This window comes from Balaenoptera physalus (assembly GCF_965194825.1).
Source record: "Balaenoptera physalus genome assembly, chromosome: 15".
In the NCBI taxonomy this organism is placed as follows: domain Eukaryota; kingdom Metazoa; phylum Chordata; class Mammalia; order Artiodactyla; family Balaenopteridae; genus Balaenoptera; species Balaenoptera physalus.
In genome coordinates, this window is record NC_138894.1 from 63,032,684 (window position 1) to 63,057,567 (window position 24,884).

Below are 24,884 nucleotides of genomic sequence, written 5' to 3' on the forward strand. Positions count from 1 at the left end.
TAAACAAGTTATGACTATGCTCTCCCCCATGTAACTGAGAATTTATCTTCTCAGCTCCCCACTTCTTCACTCTTCTGTAGTCTGACACCCCATCAACTCTGGCTGTGATACTGGCTGTGATGTTGCTGCCAAGGCCAGGAGCCATGGAAGGGGTCAACTTCTACACTTCTTATAAGAGGAAGAGTCTCAAGTTCACAGGCAAAACTAGTTTCCTTTTCCAATATTATAAAGAATTATTCTAAATGCATTAATTGGAGCTCTTGATCCATCAATATCTTTAGAATTACAAACTTTCACCTGATCTGAAAGTCATTCATCATCACGGTGATTCTCAACTTTTTGGGGGAGGGACAGGGTCACCACTGCCTTTGAGAAACCAAGGAAAGCTTACCAAAAAAAAACAAAACAAAACAAACAAAAAAACAAATACAGCTTTAACCTCCCCCTGGACCATAAACACGGTTGCATACAGACATTGGGTTATTAACACCTAATCTTGCTAACAAGCCAAGATCTAGGAATCTGCTAAAGAGGTTGTGACAAGGTACAAATATAAGAAGGGAGACGATAATGCAAGAAGCAATTAGATGCTAGGAAAAGAGTTCATTAGCTGCTTGCTGGGTGAAGGGACTGGGACTGAGTAGGTGGCTGCTGAAACTTTATAGTTTTAAATTTCAAGGTAAAATTATTCTGAGAATCTGATTCTATGTGTAACTTGACCAATGAAGCTAAATACAAAATAAAATATGCTCCTTGGCTCTCATCACAACAAAGGAGTCTGTTCTTTTATTATCATTATCATTATTATAGCTATATGTTTGTAGAAATAAAATACAGGTAATTTAATCTCGACCCTTTTTTAGTAGCATGGCCTTTTAACTGAGAAAAATTAAAATAAGGTGACACAAAAACATACTTCATTGAAGAATCATCAAAATAAAGACAATTTGCAAATTAACTGAGAAATTAACAGAAGCTTAATGAGAAACAGAAGCTTCCTCAGAAGCCAATTTAGTTGGTGATAGTTTCTTTTCCATTCATAGCAACAGAGATGATCCTGGAGCCTGGCCAATTTTAACGGAAGAATTTCATTCACTTTCTTTCTCATTTCTCATGTTTTTTATTTTTTATATTTAAGAAATTATATATAAACGTGTATGTTTTAAATCAGCTAAGCCGTTTATTCATGGATATAAATATTTTCTAGTTCCTTAAAATGGTAAGAAAGTGATAACATAAATCCATGAACTCAGAAATGCTAGCACAAAACCTCAATATACATGCCTAAGTTCTCACATATACATGAGTTTCATGTAGCTAAGTTTCCCCTCCACGGGACGCAGAGATTACTTCCAATTTCTACTCACTTTACAAAGCACTTTTCTTCTTCTTATAAAGCTTTTACCTGTAAATTTTAAAGCCCTTCAACTGTTCTGTTGAAAATTATCTTTAGGAACAAAAAACACTTTTCAATCATCACTCCTTTTACAGATACCCTCTTTAAATCAAAATGGAACATCTCATAATAAGAAATTTCTTATCTCACAGATAGAGTTACCTACTGAATGTCTTTAAGATTTCCTACCTGTTAAGCCAGACAGCTAGTTTTCTCATCCCATAGGGAAAAAAAGTTGCATGGCTCTAACATGCTAAACAGGAAATGTAACTAAAAGTAGCAAGACTAGAATCAGAGTTCACACACAAATTATGGACACATTTAGGGGTACATGGTAATAACAGAACAACCTGCAATTCATCGGTACATATGACCTTTGTTCTAACAACAACAAAAAAACATAAGCAAGACTGAATGTGTTGATAATGAGTAATAAAGTCATGTAAATGTTATGTAGTAATGTATATGATTATGAAATGGAAACCAAATTGGACAAATAGAAAGAATGCTCAACCACAAATTCAGACACTAGCTTGCAAAAATTAAATGTGTTTTTCAGAAAATTCACCCAGAAAACTTTAAAATTCATTTATAATTTGCTAAATCTTCTAATTTGTTATGAAACACTGTGAATTTCCAGAATATTGTATGATAATTGTAAAAGGTTTGTGGGAAATTGAGAAGTTTACAAAGACATACAATTTCTCATTAGTGTAAATTGGCAAATTTTATTCTACCTTATAGGTAAAAATCCCTCTTTGATAAGGGCTTTCAGGTAATTCCATCACAAAACCCCACTGGATAGGATCACCTCCCACCAATCTTTTGCTGAGCACTACTTTCTCATAAAGACTGCAGAAGTTTCAATGTTTTCAGGTTGGCATTATACAAATGGCAGCAGACAAAACAATGTTAAAAAAAAATAAACCAAATAAAAGGCTGTACACAAGAACTTATGTTTATTGCAAACAAAAACAAAAACAAAAAGAGAGAGAGAGGGAAAGAGAGGAAATGGTCAGAAGCACAACATATAAGGTTAAGAATTTAAAAGCATCTTACATTCTGCCCTAATGGCAGCATAATTAATAGGAACAAACGGCCGTCTTGCTGCCTGCCGCAGCCGGAGGGTATTTTTGCAGACCTGACGAGCAAATTTTGTGAAATATGTAGTGTGAAGGAAGAAAGCTTGACGGGTCTTCACTGCAGACTTTGGGCTCCCAGTGTTTCGGACCGGCATGCCCTGCATGGCCTGGCGAGACATGTGACTTCGAACTCGAGGGTCCTATAAAATCAGATACCAACAAACATGTAAAGAACAGAACTTGTCAAAATACAATACTCCTTGCATCCTGTTCAAAGAAAAGCGCAGTTTTTAAGTCTTTCAGTGAAGAATCGATAACTTATTACGGGGGAGAGAATTTAAAAGTATGTACTTTGGAGTAGGAGGTGGGGAGTAGAGAAGGAAACTGGGTGGAGTAAGGGTGTCTGTGATCCTATATTTTTCTTCTCCTAAACTGACCTTAACAATCCAAAATCACATTCACAACAGTAAAAAATTGCCAGGGGAGAGACTATTTTTAAAAAAAAAATATTGAAGGGGGTCCTTAAATCTTGTTAGCTTCCAAAAAGAACAACCTCCCTCTGGTAGACATAGGTGCTTGATATCTGCCACCTATGAGAATTTTACCAAAATCATATTTTAACTGTTGTTCACCTCAAGATTGAGTCCATGCCTTCTTGTCTCTCCTATGATAGCCCAGGGACAGAAAGAATGCTCAGTTTGTACTTATTACCTTATGCAATAAAACACATTTTCAACAGTACTGAAAGGTTGCAAACTGTTTCCAAAAAAGCCGTTAAAACCAGTATTTAATTTGTAAGCTCTCTACTCATGCTAACACCTCCCACACACATTATTCTTCTTCTGAGTAATCTCTCAAGACCGATATTTTGAATACCTGAAAAAATTGGATTTGTCCCTGCCCCTCTCTCCATACCCACCCTCAACGTTTCAGTACTACGTTTAGCTATAATCGTTTTGTTTGTTTTTAACTTATCCTATACTGTACTTCTGTTTCCAAGGAATGATCCAGGCGCTGAAAAACACTGCATTTCTCAACACTAAAAAGACTATTGCTTGTGTACCTCTGTAGCTGGGCTGGGAGGTAACTTCTCCTCTTCCGACTGGGTGGGCATTTTCAGGCCTCCGTATTTTTTCCAATAGAGCCAACAAGTTGCACATAACCTACACTGCATATTAGGTGGGCCCCAAGAATACCACTGATGAGACTGTGTAGCTAAAGATGGAGGAAAAATAAGAAAAAACAAAGAATGCGACATAACTTGTAATATCAATACACATATGGTCAAATATTTCAAAAATATTCCAAAGCCATCTTTAGTTTACAATGTTATTTTTCTTCTTCCAGTTTACCCGACAAACAGGAAAGTCTAATACATGTATGTATTTTTCAAGTGAGAATTCATTAAACCATTTATTTCTACAGATATCAAGTGCCTGTGGCCCTTACTAAGAGGGGCCATTAGGTGAAGTGCCCTATATTATACATTGTGCTGCTGAAGGAGTTTTTGTTGGTTCATTAAAAACATTTTGTACAGTATTAAATATTAAAAATATTGTGTACATTTCTGGAAATAAGTTATCAGAAAGGTATTATTAAACTAAATCCAGGTTTTCAAACCTGTGGTTCAGAAACTACCTCAGGGTTTAAAGTGCTTAGAGGGACCCCTCAGATAAAGGTAGAAGTCTGACAGAAACAGGTATCTGTTTCCCATTCCTTTATTTTAATCAATAGATAAAATAATTATTTTACTTTTTCTCTCTTTAAAAACAGAATCCTTTTCCAGACTGTAAGTCCCCGTCAAGTGAGCATGTGTAGCCAAGATCACGGCATGCTTAAGACCTGATAGCTCGATTGATTGATTCCTGAGCTAAACACTACCAACCTGTGTTATTTTGCTCCGAAGTTTAAAATACTGCCATATAGCATTTAAAAGTATTCCCACAATGGATCTGAAGTTTAAGACAGAAAACACTGATGATGAACACTAAGTTAATAAGGTACATGAAATTATGATTCTGTAAGTTTGCCTAGGAATATCCTTCCCTTGATCTGTACGTTACCTTTATCAGGCCAAAACGTTCAAACAGCACATCAGGGTGTCAACTAACACTTCATAAACCAATGTCAAAAAGAGAAGATATAGTGATCATTGTAGTCAAACTATCTCTTAGTTTGTTGAAAATGATACTGTGACCCCATCATGTATTATTTTGGGAGGACTCCTTGCAAACAGCAGCCTAAAAACCTTTCCTCTTGTAATTTAAAAACAAATAGTAAAATAAGTTGATTTTTTTTAAAACACAAGTTTTAAGAATCCTAAATATTAGGCATGGGCTTATTTTGGATTCTGAATAAAAAATTTCACTCATATTTAAATATACATTTTCACCCAAATTAATCATGACATGTCATTTTAGTATGTCAACAAATGCCTTTCTCTTTATACAAATAACTCAAATTCAATTAAAGTGACAAATAGAAAACACCAAATTCTATCTTTCCATAAAGATAAATCTTATATGTATATTATAGTAAGATACACTTTATAATAGATATTTAATACATGGACCTAAAATACTATAAAATTAAAATTGCTTATTTGTCACACACACATAAAAATGGTGAAATAATTATTTAAAGGGATATGTGAGACTACATGTAACATGAAAGGGGTTTGTAAGGCAAAAATAAGACACATTAAGCCACTACCACTTGCCTGCAGGATTCTTCTTATTTTCATTTAAATATAAATGAAGTTCAAAATCTAATTGCCAACTCAAAAACAGTTATGCAATCCATGTAAAATTCTGACCAAAAGAATCTAATTTTCGGGCTTCCGTGGTGGCACAGTGGTTAAGAATCTGCCTGCCAATGCAGGGGACACGGGTTCGAGCCCTGGTCTGGGAAGATCCCACATGCCGCAGAGCAACTAGGCCCGTGAGCCACAATTACTGAGCCTGAGCTCTAGAGCCCGAGAGGCACAACTGCTGAGCCCGCATGCCACAACTACTGAAGCCCACGTGCCTAGAGCCCTTGCTCTGCTCCCATCCACCACAATGAGAAGCCTGCACACCGCAACAAAGAGTAGCCCCCGCTCGCTGCAACTAGAGAAAGCCCGCGCACAGCAAGGAAGACCCAACGCAGCAATAAATAAATAAATACATATTTATTTATTTATTTAAAAAATCTAATTTTCCACAGAGTGTTTCCCTTTGTTCTCCCATAGTGCAGAAAATGGTTAGACATGTGCTATTTCTACGAAGATAGCAATCTCCCTGGCTCACACCTTCCTTGGTTGCAGGAAAGATAATTATATGATTTGGCTTTAAAAGCCTTTTCCAATGCTGTAGCCTGGTGTGGAGTATGGAGCAGAGTCAAAAACGCCCCTCATCCCTATGTCCTTAGGGCAGCAGGCTACCCGCCCCCCGCCCACAAGAGCTGCTGAGAGACAAAAACTGGGCACCAAGTAGACTTTTAATAAATATGAGTGTCCTTCCCTCTTCCACCCCGGGCCACTTTGATTGGAAGGAAACATAGATGACTGTGTCACCAATGTCCCATTTAAGAGATTATACTATCGTTTGAGGTTTTAAATAAATATAAAAAATGCATCTGGGACTTCCCTGGCGGTCCAGTGGTTAAGACTCAGCATTTCCACTGCAGGGGGCATGGGTTCAATCCCTGTTTGGGGAACCCCACATGCCTCGAGGCGTAGCCAAAAAAAAAATTGTCGACTACCTAGCAGTTCATCTCACCAACCCAATTTAACATCCAGAGCAAATATAATACTGCCGGCACTGGGTAGTTTTTTTACATGGATAAATACTGATAAATAGACTGGGGCCCTGAGGCCAAAAGTATCATAAAACAGCATCTCCCAAGCCAGTGCTCTAAGGGAACCTCGTCTGAGGATTATAAATAGCAGTTTATCCACACGCAGGTCTTTCCTACAGAATTATTTGGAGCCTTTAATTTGTCAGAACATACTGAGAAACACCAAAAGGGGGTTTGGTATATTTCGTGGGACCATGGTTTGCACAAAGCTAGTAACAGCTCTGAATACAGCTTAGCACACACTGCTCGACAAACCCAGGACACCACAGAAGCAAATCAAAGGAAACCCAATACCTAAACTCAGTGTCCAGGTGGAAGGTAAGGATGGGCATCTGTTCACTCAGAGGCTACGTTATTCTGCCCTCTGCGCAGTGCTGACCTCTCGCACCTCCTGCCCGGCAGTGCCAGCACAATTCCCTGCCCTTCACCCACAATTCCCTGCCCTTCACCCACAACAGGCATCAAAGGAGCGGGGGAAGCCCTACTGGAGAAAACTTACCATAGCAGCTCTCACAGGCTCGCCCTAGGAGAGGGTTCTGCGGCTGGAATGCGGTTCCCACGGCTCCATTCACAGCACCAGGTTTGCCATTGCTGGTGGATATTTGGTTGGGATTTGGTTTGCTGCTTTCAATGAAATATAAAGTGAAGTGATAAAAATGACTTGCATAACCAGGTAAAGGCTCTATATTTCATTATTGATTTATCTTAACTACACGTAAATAAACATTTGAATGTTTGGTAAGAAGAAATAAACTGGTAAAAGTAAGGTGTTAAAATGAACCCAAACCATTTATCTTTACAAACCAACGTTATGTAAAAACCAATCTCTTAAGCCTGACACTCACAAAATAAATACACCGTATCTCTTCTCCACCCAAATACAATTTCCTTAGGACACCCTCTGATAAATTTGAAAGATACAACTTATTAAACTTTATCACCTATCATAAATTCTCCTGAGAATATAATTTTTGGATTAAATAATTAAGCCAAGGGTAGTGTGTTGTGTTTAGAGAAAACCACTGTCCCATTCCTGCTGCTGGTGTGACAGCTGCTGACTCCACACATTGGCTCTCAAGGGAACTACACGAAAGCCACATGCCCAACAGAGACACTGTGGATATCAGCAAGGCACATCTCGAGAGGTAAAAGTTAGCATTTCAGGAGATTGTGACCACTCGTGATTTCTATTATGTTTGAATTTTTATGACGAAGATTAAGTAGCACTTGAAATTAGAAAAACCAATAAATGTATTTGAGGCATTTCTGTTTAAGAGGAAAAAGTTATATCTATCAGATTTCCAGAGGCCATAATTCCTCACAAACATGCAACCCAGATTGTCTTGGTATTCACTGAGCAAACATGGCTCACTTTTTCCCATCTGGGGTAGCCTAACTCCCCTGCTTATCAGCCATGCCTAAGAATACTGTACAGGTGTACATAGTATGTCCTCAATACACTCATAATTCATTTAACATATATTTATTCAGTGCCCAGTAAACAAAAGTGCCGACATCAAGCAGCTTGCATTCTAGAGGAGTTTTCATGTCTATTTGCTGGGCAAAAAATAAGCAAAGTAAATTAGCAAATTATTTGTTAGTAATGAATGCTGAATGACTAAATGCAGACCATACTCTAGCTTCCTGTGGCTTGTGAAGTAATGAGAGTTCACAACTATTAAGACACCTGGAGTTTCAGCACAGAGTAGGCTCATGAGTTTCCTTTTTGCTGTTTCTCATTCCCACACTTACATTTACCAGTGAAAGCCTAATATGTAAACTTGGCCTGACGACAAATTAAGATTTCTTTCTGGGCTTCCCTGGTGGTGCAGTGGTTAAGAATCCACCTGCCAACGCAGGGGACATGGGTTTGATCCCTGGTGCGGGAAGATTCCACATGCCACGGAGCAACTAAGCCCGTGCGCCACAACTACTGAGCCTGCGCTCTAGAGCTCACGAGACACAACTACCGAGCCCGCGTGCCACAACTACTGAAGCCCGCATGCCACAACTACTGAAGCCCGCACGCCTAGAGCCCATGCTTCACAACAAGAGAAGCCACCGCAATGAGAAGCCCGCGCACCACAACGAAGATTAGCCCCCACTCGCCGCAACTACAGAAAGCCTGCGCGCAGCAACAAAGACCCAACACAGCCAAAAATAATAAAAATAAATAAATTTTTTTAAAAAATAAGATTTCTTTCTGGCATTGCTACTGTAATTCTTAGCTGACGCCCCATCGCCACCCCAGAAAAAATCATTTAACCTCTGTGTGCACTGAGGGCCCTATTCTATAAACAGGGCTATTATTTACACTTCAAATCTGCGCCAGCAATGTATTTTGAAGACAAATTGGTTTTAAAGACACATTTTAAACCAGACAGAACGTATTTCTCCTCTTACAGTTTTCAGTTGGAAAAGTACAAAGTTAAAAGTGGTGATTCAGAATGACTAAGATTTCCAAGGGTATGTAAAAATATTTGATTTTTAAAATCTACTATACACAGAAAGAAGTGATAGCCCCTTGAAGTCAAATGGCTGATAATGTCAGAAGGCTTTCTCCAAATATGAACATTTCTGACATTTAACACAGGGCAAAATATATGTGTTAAGAGAGCTAATACAAATTTACAGTTGAGCGGCCTGAAAAAAGAATGAGAGTAATAAACACAACTTCAGTTGTTCAACTGAATCTAGAATGTTATTTGACTGAATAAACCACTGACCTTAATTCTAATAATCACAAAAGGAAAATGAGTGTGCAAAGATGGAATATAGACAGGTGAACCACTTAAAACATGTTTTGCAAAACCAAGTACCTACAGGTTACTTCTCAGGGGACAAATGGTTAATGTCAATGTGACCATTTGAATAAAGACAAACATTTTTTTTAAAGTTTTTAAAGCTGCACTATATGAAACTGCCCTTCCTTTATCTAATGCCCAAACCTTTCCTCCCCTCATCTATGCTCCAGATTGCAGCCCTCCTGCCCTCTTGAGAACTTTGTACACTTGATTCTCTTTCCTGGACCCTCCTCATTACCATGGAAACATATTTCTCCATTTCTCCATATTTAAAAAACTCCCCCATTACTCTATCCAAACTCACCCCTCAATGCCAAGAACTCTCTCGACTGCCTTTTCCAGCCAGTTTTCCTGAGAGATGCTAATCTTCACTGTCTGCAGCCCTTAGCACTCTATTAAAGATTACCATCGACCTCCATGTTGCTAAATTCCCTGGCTGTTTTTCATTAGCATTTGACACCGTTAACCTCTTTCCCTCCTTGAAAGACACTCCTCTCTCAGGTTGTGTGATAATGCACTCACCTGGCTACCCTTTTTCAGCTATCATACTCTATCTGATATATTGAACAGATTTCCTCAAGTTTGGTCCAAGGCTCTTTTTTCTTATTACTCTAAGAAATCTCATCCATAGTTTCAACCACAATATTATATGCTGATGAAGTTCAAATATGGACCTCTAGCCCAGAACTTTCTCCTGAGTTTAAGACCAATATATCTGACAGCATATTCAACACCTCTTTTTGGAGAAAACAAACTCAAAATGACCCAACCTGGCTCTCTGCCGCAGTTTCTCATCATGGTGAACAGCACAGCAATCCACCTAGTTAATTGAGCTGGCCAGAAACCTGGGACTCAGCTTGACATCTCCCCTCTATCTCTCCATACAAGTCAATCACCTCTAAGTAGCATACCATTTCCAGGCCACAGCTCTAGGTCAAGCTACTATCATCTTTCTTCTCCAAGAACTTCATAATTGGTGTTCTTACATCCACTCCCCTGTTTCCCCATACCATTTTCCAAAATGTAGCCAGTAATCTTAAAGTACGTAGAAATTTAATCATGACACTTACTTGTTTACAATCCAATTCCACTGTTTATCAGATGGCTAACTCCTGGCCCTTGCCTACCCTATTGGCCTCCCACGGCTCACCACTCTCTTCATACCAGCCACACTGCCTTTCTCTCACCTCCTTGACTCTGTTCTGCCCCTTCCCATCTCACAATCCCATTGGCCTGGAAAGCCTCCATCACCTGACTGAGCCCTCCTCTACAGTTCACTCAAACTCACCTCCACAAGGAATCTTTCCTGACAGCATCAACTGAGTGTGGTCCCCAGAACAAACTGTCACACCATCTCTTCATCAGAGTACTCAACACACTGGGTGACTAGCTGTTTGGCATCTGTCTCCCCCACAACAGAATGTAGGCTCCAGAAGACAACGTGTCTTCTTAACTGATCTACGTCTAGTACTGAACAGAGTGCTTTGCATATATAGGAGACTGCCAGTCTCAAAAGAATGACAGTATAAAATAATTCTTGGGGATTTGCTGGTGGTCCAGTGGTTAGGACTTGGTGCTTTCACTGCCATGGGCCTGGATTTGATCCCTGGTCAGGGAACTAAGATCCCACAAGCCATGTAGTGCAGCATCCCCTCCCCCCAAAAACTTAATCTATTATTTGTTTTAAAATAATATTTCAGAGTTAATTGGGAAATTCTTCAGAGAACTCAGATTCTTATCCAACTCAACAGTACAGATTCATAACAGAATTTATTATGAATAATAAAATCATAATAAATAGAATTCATATATTCTATTTATATACATGATTTATGTAACGTTTTTAAAAAGTATGATTAGAAACTCTGTCTTGATCTTCAAAAATCATTCACTTGGATCAGGGGTTGGCAGAGTAAATGTTTTAAGCTTCGTGGGTATTATTTCTGTTGCAACCATTGAGCACTGACATTGTAGCACAAAAGCAGACAGAGACAATACATAAATGAATGAACATGGCTGTATTCCATAACACTTTATTTACAAAAACCGGTGGCAGGTCAGATTTGGCCCACATACTGGTCTTTGACTTAGTCTTTGACTCAGATCAAGGCTTAGATCAAGACCCCAAAGTCAATGCAAAACAGAATAGCAACAATTATCTGGGTTATTTGCTGAAAACTGGCTAAATGTACTTTTCCTTTGATGTGACAGCACTGCAAAGTATAAGAAAGCTGGTATGCCTGTTTTTGAAAACCTAAGACACGTGAATCACAGCAGTGTTTTCTTTGGGGAGTTGTTCTTTTATAGACGAGTCAAATAAAATATGTAATTTTCTAAAATATTAGAAACCACTCTGCAGGAAGGACATTACAGCTCTGAATAAAAATTATGGACCCTGTAAATTACATGTTATCTATCTTGAGATAAAAGATTAATAAGAAATGTAACAATTCAGTGTCTATGAGGCCTCCTGTATATAAAAATATGTATTAATATATCAAAATTCAGTAAACAAAAGGCTAGGTATAAAAAACTGTACTGAGCTCAAAGAGTGAAAAAGCTTGAATCAGTACACAGAACGCTGTAGTAAATTTCATTTTAATCCCGAAAGAACCTAGGATAGCACTATATACATGGTGCTCAATAAATTTTCCTGAACCAATGAACTGTCAAACTCATGACCTCAAAAAAAGATAATTCATTTAAAATGTAGCAAATGAAAAGAAAATTGGCATTCACTTTGATATGACAATTATTTCTAAACCAAAAGGACAATAATGATAGAATGCTAGGCATCTGAAACAACTGAAACCTATTCATTATTTATCCAATATTTACAAAGTTTGGTTCTAATTACAACCCCTAACCCTTTCCCCAAGCAAACAACGTAAAATCCTCAAGCAAATAAACAACATACCTCAAAAGGGCAATGCACATTACCCAAACAAAATACATTAAACAATACAGAAGCTTCAAAAGTTGCTAACTTTCTGAAACACATTTGCTTCAAATAATATTTTCATAGGTTAGTTTTCTAACACTTTCCCTGAAGCTTTTTATTTATTTATTTATTTATTTTTATTTTTATTTTTTGCCACGCTGCGTGGCATGTGGGATCCTTAATTCCTGACTAGGGATCGAACATGCACCCCCGTGCAGTGGAAGCGTGGAGTCTTAACCACTGGACCACCAGGGAAATCCTCCCTGAAGCTTTGATGGCATGTTTCCTCTGGTCCTTTTGGTAGCTGACTTGGGGTTTCCCCCCCCCCAGCCATTTTTCTTTCTAAAAAAGGTCATTTAAGTGGCACCATAATGGAAAGCGAACAAACAGTGCTTTGTAGTGGAAGAAAATAAGATACATAAAGAAATTCAAATTTCGCTGAAACTGACCAAAATGTACATATTTCGTTTTGAAGAGAATTAATACCATGGCAAATATTTTAAAAGATTTCCATTACTTACTAAGTTGGGATATACACTTGTTTCAGCTTACTCTCAGCTTCTGCTGCTTTTAGACGTTTCTAATTCAAAAGATAGATAAAATATTTTACACACGATGTCGAATAATTATTACCACTTCATCTGCCTTAAAAAATTCACAAGAAAATAAAACATTAAAGTATAATTCAAAAATTGCCTTTTTAAGATGAGCTTTTCTTTCATGCATGTCAACTGCAGTGATTTGTACGGAAAAAATCACTAGATTCTGAGGTACAGAACTACAAGTATTAAAAACATTTTAGACACAAATTTTAAAAATAAAGCAATGAACAACTCCATTTCCTATTCCTCCATGAGTAGATAAACAGGACTTGTAAGTAACTATTTTTACTTTTTCACATTTAGTTTCTATTTTATTTCTTTTTTGCCTTTCTCAGAGGGAAAAAAACCATACATAACCTTTGCTTTTAGAAAATTATTCAGAGACGATTAGTTTCCAAAGTCCATGAAAGAGAAGGAGACAGTAACTAATCTAAGTCCAGTTAAATAAGCATGTACCCTCGAATGTTGGGAGACATGCAGTAAGCTTTAAAGCTTGGCTGAACTCATGTGAGATTTTTAGGAACCGATTAGGAGCCAAATGCAGGGAAAGGAACGGGGAAAAGATTATATAATCACATCCAGAGAGTGATCAACACAATAATAAATGCCAGTAGGGAAGGAAAATAATGTATGGTAGATACTCAAAATGAAGACAAATCAGAATATAAGACAACCCTCCATTTGCTCAATGAGAAGGAAACAAAAACATTTAAGGAGACAACTTAAAACTTTTAAAGAAGGAGTTCAAATTTTTGGAAATAATTTTATCCAAACACTTTCAACCATCCTTGATGCCATCATCGCCACCATCTATCTTTAGGGACTCTTTTCACTTTGAATAACACAGGTTTTCCAGAGCACATGGTCTTCACGATACCTAAGTTGTCTGAAGTAAGTATTGGGGGGGCGGTGGCGGGGGCGGTGGCGGGGGGGCGGGAGAGCAACTTTATTAGGAAAGCCAACAGGTGAGAAGATGGCAGACTAATGTCCTAAAGAACCATCTTGCCTGGATTTGGATGCTAGTTTGAAATGAGCACTTTCTGAATTATATATGATGTGATTCTGGGAATTTTTCAACAAGCCATGGGTATATATTCACTGTTCACAACCTCAACAACTCACTATGGTAATTTTTAAAGTGATCTTTAAATTAAATTTTTATAGCATCTAACACTTGCCATTGGGTGATCATATACTTAGGAAAAATAATGTCTGTGTTAAATATACCTGCCCCTTTCCTTACCAGTTCTGACACGTTAACTAGAAGAATATAATATACTGACTGAGGTCACTTGAGGAAAATGTACCTTTCCCCCAAAAGTAGTATTACTCAAAATAGGTAACTGAGAGAATTACCTCAATTTGGGACATCTGGGGAGAATTTACAAATTAAGTGATTCCCTGCTTTTAGAGATAATTTTGGGAAAAAAAGTTGTGTGCTTATGTACGAAGTATCAAACTAGTTAAAGACTAACTACTACAGTTAAGGTCAAAGACTTAAGGGGTATAACCACAAAAATGTCTAGGAGGGTTCAGAAGATCTTTTACACATTTTAAGTCATTCCTGTCACCTATATTCACAAAGAGATGAAGCACCAGGCACCTACAAGGAAAATAATACCTCTCTATTGGTATCTTTCCCTGTTGTCTGTCCAAAATATTTATCATAATGGAATCTGAAGTAAAGAAAATATCGAGACTAAAATCTTAAAATAATATGTTAAAGATATGAAATCACGTACTTTAAAATGGTCTAGAAAAGATAAAGCAAACAAAACAAATTTAAAACTAAGCATATTGCTAAGAAATATTAATGTATAAATAGAAAGTTCATTTTAATGCAATTGTATTGGTAGCAATATGAAAAAATTACCTGCTGCACATATCTGTCAGTAGTTTTCCACATGTAATAATATTCAATGATGCTAGTCAATGATTTCCAAGGGAGCTGAAAAAATATTTAACATGATAATGAAAACAAGCTACCGTAGAAACTCTTTTCCTTTAAAACCACTTCTTAAAAATAAGCAGGTAATAATCCACACGGAAGATGCATTCTAGAAGAAATGTTTGAAAAACTGAAATTAATTCTGAGCAAAAGGGTCCCCAAACAAGTTCTATTCAGCCAGAGATGCTGATACAACACATTCCATTTCTCAACTCCCATTTTGTTAAAAATTATAAACCTTACGACTGAAAATATTTCATGACTTACTCAGTTTTTCTCGGGCTATAGGTGGGGTGGAAGTACAATTTTTAGAAATGATATTTTAAAGAATCTGGACTGAGTTCTTCAACTTCCAAAGATGCCACCTACAACTGGGGGTCATTGGTCTCTGGTATAATATTTCTCATCCTTTCCAAAACTGCTCTATTCTGATCTATTTTGTTGTAAATAAAATGAAAACCTAAATCTCTGAAAAAGAACATAGCCAAGTGCGGTACATATTAGAAAAATAGGAAGCTTGTCTGCTATTTTATACAATTATTCAAAAATGGCCAAATGAGCCTTTACTTATGAGACCCACAATGAAAGAATATATTTAATATGTCCCTCTGTAAAGGGAGATCTGTTAGTCTTCCAAGATATGTAAATCAGGGCAGATCAAACAAAATGACTGATCACATTCGATTTTTAGCTGTTGTGGCAGATTTTACTGATACGTGACTCAGCACCCTCTGACTCCCAGCTTGCCCTAATGCACTGCTGGGGTTAGAGTTAAAATAGTTCTTCCCAGACCCCAGTGCAGCTAGGGGTCTGTTTATGGACCACATGTACAACATCCATGCAATTCCTATCATCTCCACATTTAACTCACCTGTTTGGTCTGAAGAGAAAAATAAATGGAGTTTAGAAAAAGGACGTTATTTTAAAACTTAACTGGGTGGCAACTTCAACAAATGTGGTCTCACTTACAGGAACAGATTGGCACAGCTGGCATTTGGATTGCAGTTAAAGCAAATATAATTTTCTCCAATTTAACAAGCAATCTAATGGAGCTGAAAGTGTCTGAGGGATGGTGTTAAGGAGCCAACTACGGCAACACCTCACAGGACAGCTGAGGCATAGTCTCCCAGGGTTTTAAGCAAGCCAAAACCTCTTATCCCCTAATTATTCTTCTTCTGGGAAAGAGGCCCGGGCATGCAATTTACCTGGAAGCCTGAGGAAAGAAAACCAAGTGACCCTGTAACCTGAGCTTCCTCACGAGCCAGATTTTATCTAAGCCATAAAGTCCTAATCAGCTGTCCTCAGCACCAGCACACTCATCAAGGAGTAGTGTAGGTCACATCTCAGTGCGTCTACTCCTGATGTAGTATCATTTCTCCCTCAACCCTCACTCAGCCTTCATGGGAGTTCCAACACGTCAACTGAAGAGGAAAAAATCCGAATGTGGCAGATGGCTCCGCATGATGTATTGGCACCGACTGGAATTATACTGCTGCAGCATTTCAGCCCCAGGCAGGAGTGACTGTGAAGCCCAGTGAAGACGGGAGATCCTTTTGGAGGGCAGAACATTTGAGTGGACATCTGGTTTTCTACTTTGCGTTGCAAGAGAGATGGCCAGAGGTACTAATCCATACCCATCCGTGGACAATGGTTATTTACTTGTCACAGTGATCAGGGACTTGAAAGGAATGAGATTAGAGGACTGGTAACAATGAGGCTTATAAAAGAGGTTTGTGGGACAGACATCTGAGGGTGGGCCTGGCTGTGAGGATATTTGAGCCCCCATGTTCACAAAGTCTCCTCTACAAAGGAGGTTTTTCACTCGTCTGCTGGATAAGATGATCCCTCTGGCTATAAGCCAGCCTCTTTCCCTAGTTACCCAATGACTGCTCAAAGGACACATAAACAAAAGGGACACACATGTGGATGCCACCACAGGGATGTCCTCTCACCCACTCTGATCTGATTACTCCAAGTGTCTAATCTGCAAGGAACAGAGTACACTGGGCCTCCAACATGGCACCATTCCTGGTAACATGTCAGTTAGATTAGACTCTCAGCATACTGGAATAGCAGTTACCTGTTTTTATTGAATGGACAATTATTCTAGATATGATTTGCCTTTTCTGTGCTATTGGCTAGCAATAGCACACACAGACTTATGAATGACTTACTCCCACAAAACGTTGCTTCTAACCCAGGGCCCAGAACCTGCAAGAATGAAGGTTTGGGTCACCCCACCAGACTAAGAACTCTGGTCATCTAAGATACGGAAGGGAGAAGAGAGAGAGAGAGAGAGAGAGAGAGAGAGAGAGAGAGAGAGAGAGAGAGTGTGTGTGTGTGTGTGTGTGTGTGTGCGCGCGTGTGTGTGCGCGCGCTGTTCTATCCTGAATGACAATGAAGGCATCACGAAGAGATTCACAAAGGGAGAACGGAAGACTAACGAAGCTATCTATGTTTTCTTCCTTGCTCAGTGTAATTATTTTCCTTCTGCACCCAATTCCCTCTCTATTTTTATATAAGGTCTGTTGGTGGTGGTGTTTTCACCTTTATAATTTAATGCAGAAGTTACAAGCTATAAAGACAGGGCTGTGGCTAAAACCAGAAGAGGAATAAACAGCAACCAGAGATGGATGCCGTGATATTAAATTTAAGCCTCCCCATTTAAGGAAATAGTACCATATTTTCTAATGATTCAGGGATAATTACTATTGTTTTAAAGTTGATGTCTGGAAAGGAAGCATGTAGAGACGGCAAGGATGGATGTTAAGTAGTCAAAGAAGTGGGTGGTGGCAGAAACTGTACACCCATTTCCAACCTACTTCCAGCTTACCTTCCTTGAAGCTCTAAATACATTTTCCCCAGATACTCTTGAACAAGGATGCAGACATACAGGCCAGGTTTAGCCAAGCTGACAAATGTGAATGACATTTAGATATAGGAGTTAGCAACATCAGAATAAGGCTGCATGCAGGGAGACTGGATAGTTTGGCAAGAACAATGGCTGGGATATCACGTTCTTCTGGGGCATGTGTGTTGACTTTTCTGCCATCCACGTTTGACATCATGGATTCCAAGCAGCAGAGGGCATGGGTCTTTCCACTGTTTCTGGAAGTGCAGCATCCAAACCTGGTTCTCTAGTCTTCCCAGAGATTTTATGAGAACCTAATATCCTATATGCCTTTCGGTTTAAATTATAGTGAATTCTGTACTTACCAATAAGAACCTTGACTAATATAACCAAAGTATCTATCTTTTATTCTAAACTAGATGAGGTTGAGTTTCTCTCACTTATAATCAAAAGTACTCTAATACAAAAATTGGTCTATTCTAAGAATAGACCCTAGATACATGGCACTTACTGACAGAGTCAAGGTAGAACAGAATCATGCAAGATTGCTGAGTAGAGGCAGCAGATGTTGTAGTGGGGTTCCTGCTAGAGCACTGCCATTGTGGGGTTAGATACTGCTCTTAGCTTCACAAGTCCTGTCTGTGAAGCATCGAAACGTGGATCCCTGGCTAACGTCTGTTAGCCTTCTGACACTCTTTAATAAATTTCTTTCTCCTCATAATAGCTCACTCGAATGGATTCTGTCATCTCTAATTATGACTTGCTCAGTATCCTTTCCAACTTCCCTCTAGTTCACTTGCTTATGTTACAAAGGCTAGAAATCCAAACGTCATATTTCCAAGACCCCCTTGGATTTACTTCTGCCAATCAGATGTATGTGTATAAGACAAATTCAGAAGTGAATTAAGCAGGCATAGAGTGGATGGTGCACAAGGGATCCACTTTGCTGCAGTAGAAGTAGGAGGCACAAAATTGTTCTAGAGCCAATGACGTTGCTAGAGGTTTCCTGATCTCAAGATCACGGCTAAAGGAGTGTGATCCTGGCTCAGAAGTTAACCCAGCAGCTTCTCAATTTCCATATGGGGCAGAGGTTAAGAGCTCACTTGTGGAACCATTTCTGTGGGACTATTCTGAGGTCCAGCTTGAGCCTACTTCTCCAACCCTATCAATGAGTTTAAGCATCTAATTTCTAAAGTTAAATCCCATTCTGTTTAAAACAGCTCCAATATTTTGTTATCTGCAACTGAAGTCTAAATGATACAACAGCCAGGAAATACCCTTTGCTGAAAGGAGTTTCTATGGCAAAGGACTCCACTGTACGAAGGGGGAAAGACTTTGCTATTTTGCACTTTGAATTTTTCAGGTTCCTCTGCATATTTCAGGTCCTGTTTAGGATGTAGAAATCCACAAGAGAATGTCATCCCCACTCTAAAGATGAGGAAAGAGAAAATTTATAAACCCACACCAACTCTTTAGTCCATCAGAGAGCTAAGATTACAAGACAATCAACTGAACTAAATTCCCAAGTCACTCCAAGGAGAGACAGGACTCTAAGTATTTTTACTTTGGCAGAGCATAAAACAGGTGATGAACAACAAAACATTTACCAGATTATTAAAGGTCAACAGTGGGCTAGGACAACTGTTTAGCATCTGTGGAAGCTCTAGACACAAGGGGAATCCAAACACATTTGCCAGAGATCTCTATCAGATCTTCATCAGAAAGAACTGAGCCAGTGGAGGAGACCTGAGAAATCCATAGGTGGTGGTGGAAATTTGAACGTACACAAAGAAATGAAGAGGGGCAGAAATGGTAAATTTTTAAAAATAAGTAACAGTAAGTAAATAAACATGGGGGGGCATTAATCTTTTTAAAAGATGACTGATTGCCTAAAGCAAGAAATAGTATAATGCACTGTGGGACTTAGAACATGTACAGAAATAAAATGTATGACAACAAAAGCACAAGAATGGGAAGGAAGAACTAGAAGTGTACTGTTTCATGGTTCTTATAATCTATGTGATCTAAGCAGAATTTGATTGAAGGTAAACTGTGGTACATTAAAGATATATATTGTAAACCACTAAACAAAACAAAAGTTTAATTAGTAAGCCACCAGGAGAGATGAAATGGGCGTCATAAAAAATTAATCAAGAAAGGGGGAAGAGGGGCTTCCCTGGTGATGCAGTGGTTAAGAATCCACCTGCCAATGCAGGGGACACAAGTTTGAGCCCTGGTGCAGGAAGATTCCACATGCCGCGGACCAACTAAGCCCGTGTGCCACAACTATTGAGCCTGCGCTCTAGAGCCTGCAAGCCACAACTACTGAGTCCGCGTGCCACAACTACTGAAGCCCGTGCACCTAGAGCCCATGCTCCGCAACAAGAGAAGCCACCGCAAGGAGAAGCCCGCGCACCGCAACGAAGAGTAGCCCCCATGCAGCAACAAAGACCCAACGCAGCCAAAAAAATAAAACAAATAAATTTTTTTAAAAAAGTGTGTGAGGGGAATAAAGAACAATGGGACAAATGGAAAACTCATGGTAAAATGATGGATTTAAACTGATAATTATATTATTAATAATTATATTAAAGGCAAGTGGTCTAAACACTCTAAATAAAAGGCAGAGATTGTTAGATTGGTTGGGGGGGAAAAAAAGATTCAACTGTATTCTGTTTACAAAAAGCCCACTTTGGAAATAAATAAGATAAAAGTAAAAGGATGGAAATAAAATATATCATGTAAACAATAAATCCGGAGTGATTATATTAATAGGAGAAAAATTAGACTTTGTCCCAAGGAATATTACCCATGGATAAAGAAGCATGATGTAAAGATAAAAAGGTCGAATCATCACAAGAGTATAACAATCCTAAGTATGTACGTGCCCACCAACAGAGATTCAACATATTTAAAGCAAAAACCTAATACAATTGAAAAGAAAAATAGAAAAATCTACAATTATAAGCTAGAGACTTTTAATACTGCTCTCTCAACAAGTAACACAACAAGTGGGCAGAAAATCAGTAAGGCTCCAGAAGACTTGAACAACATTATCAATAAACTTGACCCAAGTAGCATTTATAGAATATTATACCTAACAGCAAAATATCTGTTCTTTTCAAGAGCACATGGTGCATTCACCAAAACAAACCATATACTGCGGTAGAATCAATCAAGTCTTCAAAATGTAAAATTTGTGTGTGTGTGTGTATGTCTGTGTGTGTGTGTGTGTATTTAACAAAGTACGTTTTCTGAACACAATAGAATTAAACCAGAATTCATAACCAAAAAATATATGGGGGAAAAAACCTACAAATATGTGGAACTTACTTCTAAATAATCCATGGATCAAAAAGGAAACCATAAGGAAAAATGAAGGAATGAAAATGAACACACAACTTATCAACCTTGGTAAGAAGATGAAGCTAAATAAAGCAGTGCACAGAGGGAATCGACACACCCCCTTTCCTCCATCAGATGTCCAGCAGAAAGAACTGGGACAGGGCAAGCAACCTGCCCATTGGTGGTGGTGTGAGTGTGCACAATGGTGATCAGCTGCCACTGGGGACCAGGCCAGAAAACCGCTTCCCAGATCCTTCTCTTAGATCCTTCTCTCATACAAAGCAGAAGTGTCTGCCACTGGAGACGGACTAGAAACCATCCCACCCCCAAGTCCCAGGCAAAGTGCAGTGGCCAGTGGAGGGGGACTGGAAATTTGCTCACATCCAAAAAGCCCTGCTAATAAAAGGCTACACAAAGCAGAGACCGGTTGCGACAAAGGAGCTGGGGGAAGAACAGAATTGCTGTGGGAGCTCCACCGCTGAGACTCAGGCACACAAAGGCTACCAAAGTCTGGGCAGGAACAGGACAACTAAGAAACTCCCTGCGCCCTCACCATGGACCTGCAACACCATACTACCACAGGCGGAAGGGCAAAATGTGGAGAAAGGCTCTGCAGTGCAAGGCCTGCTAATAAGGATGGGACAGGAACACAAGAAAAAAACCCTTCTGCTTTCCAGGCCCTACATTAAGCATAGGTAAGACTATGAAGTCTGTGGATGCTCATTTCACCTCCTATTCATCCCACCAGAGAGGGAGGGACCCGCCCCTCAAGACAGTGGAAGGTGGTCAGACATACAACACATGACACCGGAGACAAACCAGATGAGACTGACAGCAGTTTATTAGTCACTTATACTCACGGTCCGGGGAAAGAGGACACTACACACCATGTAGGGCCACACAGGGGTTGTACTTGGGAATAGTGAGCCCAGTAGGGGCTGTGGAAGTGTGGCTTTGTGTAACAAGAGGGTGAGGTATGCCCTGGTTCTGGAAAAAGGTTCCCACAGGAGGAAGGATGTGACTGGCTTGTGAGAATAATTCTGCCTGCTAGCAAGGGAAGTGAAACCCATTAGGTTCAAGGCTGGGTGGGGTGTAGGTGAATTAGCCAGGCAGGAAAGGATTTTGCATATCTGGCAAAAATGGGGAGATTCAGTTAAGCTTTTGGGGCCCTGTGAGGCTCAAAGATATAAAGGTCATACATGAAATATTAAGCCTTCCAGTAGAGTGGTACACTGAAGGTAACCAGAACAACAATGAAATCCAAACCTGGCCAACTAGAGACTATATTAATATACTAAAGGATCTAGTTGAAAAGGTAGACAATGCACATGAATAGATGGGGAATTTACATAGAGATAAAAAGCATAAAAATAAAATATGACTGTTAGGAAAATATGCTATCATATTTGAAGAATTTCTTTAACAAGTTTATCGGTATACTGGACATAGTCGAGAAAAGAGTTAGTGCACTAGAAGACAGATCAATACAAATTATACAAACTAACACACAAACAGCAAATCTCAGCTCTAGGAAACTCAGTGAACTACAAGTAGAATAATTATAAAGAAAAGCCTGCCAGGGCTTTTGGTTTACTACTACAGGTTCACACTGTAGTAGTAAACCAAAAGAGAAAATCTTGAGCACAAAGAAAAAGAAACATGCACATACATAGGAACTTCTCATCAGAAACTACGTAAGCCAGATAGAGAGACATCTTTAGAATACTGAAAGAGGAAAAGAATTTTTAATGAATTCTATAAAGAATGAAATATCTCTTCAAAGGGGACAGTAAAGTTTTTCGGACAAGGCAGAAGTCATTCTCAGTCAAAAGCTGAATTCATTGTCAGCCAAAAGTGTATTAACAATAAATGGTTACATGAGAAGCAAAGTTTCAAATTAATGATCTAAGCTCCAACCTTAAAGAAATACTAGGAAAAGACAAAAGCACATAAGCTCAGCGCAAGCTGAAGGAAAAAAATAATAAACATAAAAGCAGAAATCAATGGAATAGTAAACAGAAAAATCAATCAAATCAAAAACTTGGGATTATTGGGGTTCTTGGGAATTCCCTGGTGGCGCAGTGGTTAAGAATCCGCCTGCCAACGCAGGGGACACGGGTTCGATCCCTGGTCCAGGAAGATCCCACATGCCACGGAGCAACTAGGCCTGTGTGCCACAACTACTGAGCCTGCGCTCTAGAGGTCGTGTGCCACAACTACTGAGCCCGTGTGCCACAACTACTGAAGCCCGCGCGCCTAGAGCCTGTGCTCCGCAACAAGAGAAGCTCCCGCTCACCACAACTAGAGAAAGCCGACGTGCAGCAACGAAGACCCAATGCAGGCAAAAATTAATTAATTAATTAGTTATTTTTTAAAAACTGGTTCTTTGCAAAGATCAATAAAACTGATAAACCCCTAGCCAGACTGATGAGGAAAAAAGTAAGAAAAGCTAAATTACCAGTATCAGAAATATCTGAGGGGACATCACTACAAATCCATCCCACAGAACTTAAAAGTATAATGAAATTATGAACAACTTTATGACAACAAACTAGACAAAATGGACAGGAAGAGATATGCCAGCAAGAGAGAGGAGGACATAGCAGCCTTTGTAACCCCACAAAAAACAATAATTAGATAGCTATCAACAAATGAAAATTGCCCTGGGAAGATGCAAGAGTCAAAGAAGAACCTACAGCAACACAGTGCAGCAAAAAATGGAGAGTAACTGCACAGAGAGTACACAGAGAGGATCACTGAGGACACGGACTGTAGCTGAGACATCTGGAAACAGCTAAGAACAACGAAGGGTGGAGGCTACCAGTATAAGCCACACACTGGATACCACTGCAGTCACCAGTGGCCTGCTCTGCAGACGAGCCTGGCAGCCCTGGTCACTGAGGACCTCAGCAGCACCCGAGACAGCTGCTGAAGAATCCCTACAGCTCGCACAGTAGAGGACTCTGTAGTGTTTGTTGGAGTGGACCTCAGCAGGCTCCTGTGCAGAAGAAACCGGCAGCTCCTGCCACCGAGGTAACCAAGAGCCACTGCTGCTGCTGGCCTCCTAGAGAAGGAGATGCTGCTGCACTCCTTGCAGAAGATGTGCACACCCCAGACCCCAGAGCCCTGGCTGCTCGACATGCACTCACATCACAGGCACCAGATCGTATGCTTCAGTCACTGTGTGAGCACACACTCCACTCCCGGCTCAGGGGCTGATCCAAGCATGCCCACGCCTCAGGCACCACTGCCACCATGAGGGCACTCCAAGCCAGACCCAGAGCCAAGAGACATCCCCTCGCCCATGACATACGCTGTGGGAGAAAGAGAGATCAGGAGGTCCCCAGCAGCCTTTGCCACTGAAGACCCCAACAGCCCTCTCTGTTGCAGCAGACACCTGCACCCTTGGCCGTTGCAATCTTTACTGACACTGACCTCAGCTGATAAAGCTGAATGTGCGCTATGCCAATGGGCCTTCCCAGGAGCTAGAACCAATGCACTCCACTTGCCTGGTACCCTTGCACCCACCTGCAGGTGAAGGTCTTTCCCCACTAAAACCAGTCTGTAAAATCTGCAATGTCTGCTCAGCCAAATGCACAGAGATTAACACGAGGTTATGAGAAACATGAAAAATTAAAGAAACCTGACACCCGCAAAGGAACACAGTAATTTTCCAGGAACTGACCCCACAGAAATAGAGATCTAGGATTTCCCAAAGAATTCAGAAGAATTGTTTTAACGAAGTTGAGTGAGCTACAAGAAAATGCAGATAGAAAACTCAATGAAATTAGGAAAACAATATACAAACAAAACAAGAAGTTCAACAGAGAGAAATTATTTTAGAAAACCCAAACAAATTCTAAAGCTGAAGAATACAATGAATTAAATGAAAAATACAATGCAGATCATCAACAACAGACCTGATCATGCAGAAAAATCTGTGAACTCAAAGACAGGTCATTAGAAATTATCCAGTCAGAGGAGGAAAGGATAAACAAAGAATGAAAAGAGAGTGATTCCAATTAGCAGAAAAAGATCACAGCAGAAATAAATGAAGTAGAAACAAGGAAAACAACAG

General features: G+C 39.5%; 1 protein-coding gene across 5 annotated transcripts in view; it reads right to left on the minus strand.

Annotated features, from left to right (window-relative positions):
* Window positions 1–24,884, minus strand: part of MTA3 (metastasis associated 1 family member 3) — a 158,298-nt gene that overhangs the window by 24,791 nt on the left and 108,623 nt on the right. For 3 of the 5 annotated variants that reach the window (XR_014254271.1, XM_082427753.1, XM_082427751.1), the window contains exons 10-14: window positions 14,536–14,610; window positions 12,582–12,640; window positions 6,815–6,939; window positions 3,542–3,693; window positions 2,456–2,678 (exon numbers count right to left, since the gene is read on the minus strand). Coding sequence is in view for 4 of the 5 variants with exons in the window: in XM_082427753.1 (XP_082283879.1) it covers window positions 2,456–2,678; window positions 3,542–3,693; window positions 6,815–6,939; window positions 12,582–12,640; window positions 14,536–14,610 (634 nt within the window). In the remaining variant the exon portion in view is untranslated. Of the gene's footprint in view, window positions 1–2,338; window positions 2,679–3,541; window positions 3,694–6,814; window positions 6,940–12,581; window positions 12,641–14,535; window positions 14,611–24,884 lie in introns of those variants that run through there. The other 2 variants (XM_082427752.1, XM_082427754.1) reach the window with 2 other exon arrangements.